The 5,380-nt window shown below is 29.6% G+C and overlaps 1 protein-coding gene across 1 annotated transcript; it reads right to left on the bottom strand.

Annotated features, from left to right (window-relative positions):
* On the bottom strand, nucleotides 1,171-4,806 carry LOC109355133 ((-)-germacrene D synthase-like). Its single transcript, XM_019598092.1, has 7 exons — nucleotides 4,641-4,806; nucleotides 3,640-3,925; nucleotides 2,953-3,325; nucleotides 2,397-2,615; nucleotides 2,000-2,138; nucleotides 1,638-1,886; nucleotides 1,171-1,494 (listed from the first exon to the last, which is right to left on the bottom strand). Exons 1-7 carry the CDS (start codon nucleotides 4,770-4,772, stop codon nucleotides 1,207-1,209), a joined length of 1,686 nt encoding a protein of 561 aa, XP_019453637.1. The 5' UTR covers nucleotides 4,773-4,806; the 3' UTR covers nucleotides 1,171-1,206.

Raw genomic sequence — 5,380 nt, 5'->3', positions numbered from 1 at the left:
ATGAAAGTTAGGTTAGGTTTTTCCTTTATTAAGTAGTATAGATATGCAACTTATAGTTAATATATTTGAGGTGGTTATATAGGATTATATGATTTTTTAAAATTAAATTTTTGAAGGGCAAAATATAGGAATATATAAATTAGGCCATGGTGAGGATTACACCATGTTTTAGCTTTATATATAGTATAGATAGATATTTACCAAATAAACTTAAAGTATAACTATGAAATATTTTAACACCATGTCACCATTATATATAATTTATAAAAGTGAACATGTTAATAAAATATAAAATAATTTTTTTAATTAAAAGTGTCATTTTAAGAAATGTACCCCTTATCAATTTATCATCGTAGGTGAAATATTTGACATGAGTCATATTTCCTTTCCTTTCGGAAGCTTTTATTTTAAAATGTATTATAAAAACAAATAAAACACATATCAAATACTTAATGAATTTAAGGAGATACATTATTTCCTAGTACGAAGAGATATTTGATAGGTATACATCTTAGTATACTTATTTTCTCTCTGGAGTCCAGCCAATAGCTTTCTAGCAAACAATCACACACAGTAGATGTGTACAACTCCTTGCAAGTTGCAACACATGCAAGTTACAAATCCAAGACAACTTCTATTAAATAAATCAAAATAGTTCTGCAAATGAACAATTAGGTAGTCAATTTAATTTGATGCTGATTTATGACTTATCATATAGGCCACACCAAATTCCAAGGAGTGGATAACAAGCAGGATAAGTCCCCTTCAACTTATTGATGTATGAATGTCATTTTTTTGTGGGATTCAATCTTTTAACAGGGGTTGAGTGCCCTTAATCAAACTTTGGCTTATATAGATATAAAGGAGTGGATATCAAAAGATTTACAAAGTAGATATGTAATTTTATTATATAATTTATGTGATTTAGATTTTACGCCTTGAGTCAATCTAATATTTATGGACACTTATCAAGAGATTCACACATTATATATCAACGAAATTCTCACATTTTCAGAGATTTAAAATCAGTGATATAATTCCATTTTAAAATAAAAAATACACACTTTATTTATTACAAGAACTCAAACCAAACTAGGTATACAAGATTTTAAGATAAAATTATAATGTATATATTGAACATTGAAATATACCCCAATAATTATGTATGACATGGTAAGATAAACAAAGCCCTTATTATTCTCACACTCAGCATGGATTCAAGAATAGAGCTACAATATTTTTCTTTGTGTTTCCTTTAGAATGAGTATAGCCATCTCCATCTTTGTAAAGCACATCCATTACTCGTGACATGTTAAGGACTCTCTTAAGGAGAGGCTTAGGTACTTCAGTAGGGTCAAGACATTCCTCATTGATATCTTTCCAAGCACATATAACTTGTCTTTGAAACTCATGAATAGTATCTTGTTTTGTAACACCATGTTGCTTCATGTAGCAATCAAGAGCTGAAGCAACATGTCCTCTTTCCTTCTCAAACTAATCAAAATAAAGGAATGAAACAAATAAACATCTAGCTTTTGTAAAATGTATATTAAACATCAATTGGGTGGTGAAAGATATTTTCTTTTAAAGGAGAAAATTTTAATAATAATATATAGTAAGGAGAAAATTTTAATTACCTCGCTAGAAACAATGTCATCCATGAGTCTGCAAAGTAATGTTGAAGCATGAACAATTTTAGGTCTAATGCTTAACCATTGAAAGACCTTTTCTGTAGCAATACTTCCCATCCCAACGAAGATTATGGACATGAGTAACATGTAACCAGAAGATACCTGTGCAACACTCATATACTCTTCCATTGTTGGTATACAATTATATTTGAACCATTTGGCCTCAGCAAAGTATGCTTCGACCACTTTTTTCATCTAGTGTACGTGGACACCACCATAATTCACACAAAAAAATGGAAGTTAGATTTAATTGGTTTGAAGAAACCACTTGGAAAGTTGTAATATATAGAATATAGAGTGAGATTTACTTCATTTTTGGCATATATTACACAGAATGACCTTCCTTCCTTGGCCATCTCTTGGTCTATTTCTTCATAAGTATCTAAGATTGCTTGATAGCAACATTTCATGTATTCTGGCAGAAAATCCATGCAGCTAATATCCCACCTAAAATGTCCATTAATTATCTAATTAGTCTAGATCTATAAATTCAATTAGTTAGGAAATAAGTGTAGCCCAATATATGAAACTCCTATATGCATGTGGGATTATATGAGAATGAATATATACGATCTTATTGTCATATAAGACGAAGTTATTTCTAACATTTCATTAAGGGATCTTCAGATCATAAAATAATAATTTTGTCTTTGCATGGAGCATCACCAAGTGATTGCACATTTGCTATTAAGTTAAACCTCATACCTTTCTATTGCTTCAGTGAAAAGTTGTAACTCTTCAAATGTTCCATAAACATCATATATATCATCAATTACTGATGTCAAAGCTATCACTTTGGTCATTAGCCTTCTACCAAGTGAGTATTGGGGCTCATAACACAATCCAGTCATCCAAAAATACACTTCCACTATCCTATTGCGTGCAAAAGGCAACTTACTTGCAAAATCCAAATCTTTCCACCACCTAATAATTCATCAAAATCAATAACCAAAACATGAGTGACACGCATGTAGAAAAAATCAAATATATATTTCTCTTTTTCACATTTCTTCTTTTTCTTCATCTTAGACAAACAAGGCGTTGGTCTAGTAGTGTAAGGCCTATTAGATCCTCAGGATAACCAAAAGGTCAAAAATTCAATTTGTGTGAGTGACACTTGTTTGGAGGGATTGGTAGTCACACACCCTAAAAATGATAAATTTTTTATCCATAGGATGAGAGAATACTACTGCTGGTCCTACCAAAAATATATTACTTATACAAAAAAAACATTATTATGGTGTTGTGTTGAAAATCTTACTTTGAAATGTTGCCAAGTTCTTTCTGATGCTGTTTCTGGAGCATATTAAAATCTAATTTAGCAAATAGTAGGAGAGTTTCATCATGGAAAAGCTCTTCCTCATAAGCAGAAATGTAATGCCTTGCCATGAGCCTATTCAAGTTCTTGCAGAGTGGTCGGTTTAAGCTATTGTTCACTTTTGCAGAAAGAGAAGGACTTAATTTGTTGGACATTAACTTAAGGTGTGAGGAAGTGAAAGCAAGCACTTCATCTAATATGTCTTCTCCATGAATCCTGAAATGTGAAGCTTCATACAAACTTAACATTCCCTCAACATCTTTCGTCATGCTTTCTTTGAACTTCCCTTGCTCATCCTTGAACGTCTTAAATATATCTGAGTTGATTCAAAAATCATAATATTTATCAAATAACTTATCATAATATATATAACGATTTAGGTGAGAACAATTAACCTGAATTATTGAATCTTATTTAAATGATTAATATTAAAAGATAGACGTATATGATTATCATGTAATCAATAAATAATTTTTAATCTTAACTATATATAATTGTTTATAATGTCAGATTTATTTTTCTCACGGTTATTAGATGAGAATCATTCTCACTATAGTTGCTCCCTATATATATAGTAGATAGTATATGAATCACGAATGACTAGGAGATAAGATGGGGTGGGGCATATACCAGGCGATATGGGATATCCTTGTTGCCTCAGTAACCTGAAGAGGAGGGAAAGAGAATGAAGGTCTTCATTGAGAGTTATTATACCATTTTCAACGTAGTTATTGCAAATTTGTTGCAAAACTTCTTCAATCTCACGTTCAAAATGATATTGCAATCCCAAACGTTGGATTAAATCAATTAAGTTAGCTACTATTAAGGGCCTTAAGGCCTTCTCTTTTGCAGGGACCAGCATCATCCTCACTTTTTCTTTCAGTGTTACAATCTGCTCCATTTTTTTATCCACTTCCTGCAAGTGAAACTTTTTCATGTTAGTATTATATGCTATATTTTATGATATTGGAGAGAAACATTTTGGATTGATACATATATAAGAAACATGGAAATCTAAATATAAGCTTAGGTGTAAATAGGTAATAAACCGAACCAACTCGATATTTGTTCGAAACTTGATTCATTATTTAGCTTGATAAATTTGGTTCATGAACCAAATGAGCTGAAAAATGAGCTCGGTAAATAAACGAGTCGAACTTGAGTTGGATATAGTTCGACTCATTTGGTTCATGAGCTAACTCGATATATATACACATATATATTTATTTATTTATTTATATATATATAAACTAATTTTTTAAGTTTATTATGACACATACATTATTTTTTATATTTATTATATATATATATATATATATAACTTTTTGAAGTATTTTTTCAAAATTTAATTAATTATTTGAGTTGTCCAAATGAACCATTCGAATTGAACCAAACAGTTTGTGAACTTTAACTGAGTCGAACTTGAGCTAAAATAATAACTCATATCGAACTCAAGTTGAATTTCGTGTTGAACCAATCGTTATCGAGTTGAGCTCTAGTTCGACTCGGATCGACTTGTTTTCGATCATAGTTCTAAGTAATAAAACTAAAACTATATATAAAGTGTACAATAGAAAATAATAGAAGTTTTGCATATGCAAAGCTTAATAATAAGAAGAAAGTTATATTACCATAGTTTCAGAAACATATTGAATAAAATGATCACCCCATATGTTTGGATGATAATTTGCCGAACGTCTAGGTAAGTCTAAGGAGGAATCAGGTTCTGGAGCAACTAGTGCTGAAATTGGAGAAAATGACATTGTTTTTATTTTTCTAGTTATGGAAGATTAACCTATTTTCCCTCTTTATGAACGAAGAAGTTCACCTTTGTTTGAATGAGGAACAACTAAATGTTTCTCGATATTTATAGTATTTTCTAAGGAAACATGAATTACAACACAAAAGAGTCACGTTCCTTAATTAAGGAAAAAGAAACTGTCATATTTCCATCTACCCAATACTTGGACATTTCTGGGTATATACAGATATTGAATGTTACAATTTACTAAAATTCTTAAAAAAAAACAAGAGAAAAAAATGTATGTGTTTACACTGTCTGAGTTTTATACATTGTTATTATATTACTTCGTCTATGTTTTATCATCATTGATTCTTCAAAATAAGTAATATAAATAAATGGTAAATGATGTACTGATGTATAAATTTTTACAATAACAATACATATATTTTACACTAAAAACAAACAAACAAATGCATGTTAATATTATTATTAATAATTATTATATTCTTTTTGTTTAACTTTTTTTTATTTTCTATTGTATCAAACAACTAAAAAATTATCACATTTTATCATCTTAATTTTTCTTTCTTTAATTTTTCTCTTCAAAAAACCAAACATAATGTAAAA

The sequence above is a fragment of the Lupinus angustifolius genome, chromosome LG08, assembly GCF_001865875.1.
Source record: "Lupinus angustifolius cultivar Tanjil chromosome LG08, LupAngTanjil_v1.0, whole genome shotgun sequence".
NCBI lineage: Eukaryota > Viridiplantae > Streptophyta > Magnoliopsida > Fabales > Fabaceae > Lupinus > Lupinus angustifolius.
Note: the sequence above shows the minus strand (reverse complement) of the source record. Positions and strands in the feature narration are given on the sequence as shown.

Coding starts and splice junctions, on each gene's coding strand:
- LOC109355133 (XM_019598092.1), bottom strand. CDS start 4,772: ATGTCATTTTCTCCAATTTCAGCACTAGTTGCTCCAGAACCTGATTCC. Junction 2,616..2,952: donor GAACTTGGCAACATTTCAAA/GTAAGATTTTCA, acceptor ATGAATTATTAG/GTGGTGGAAAGATTTGGATT. Junction 2,139..2,396: donor TTCACTGAAGCAATAGAAAG/GTATGAGGTTTA, acceptor TGGACATTTTAG/GTGGGATATTAGCTGCATGG.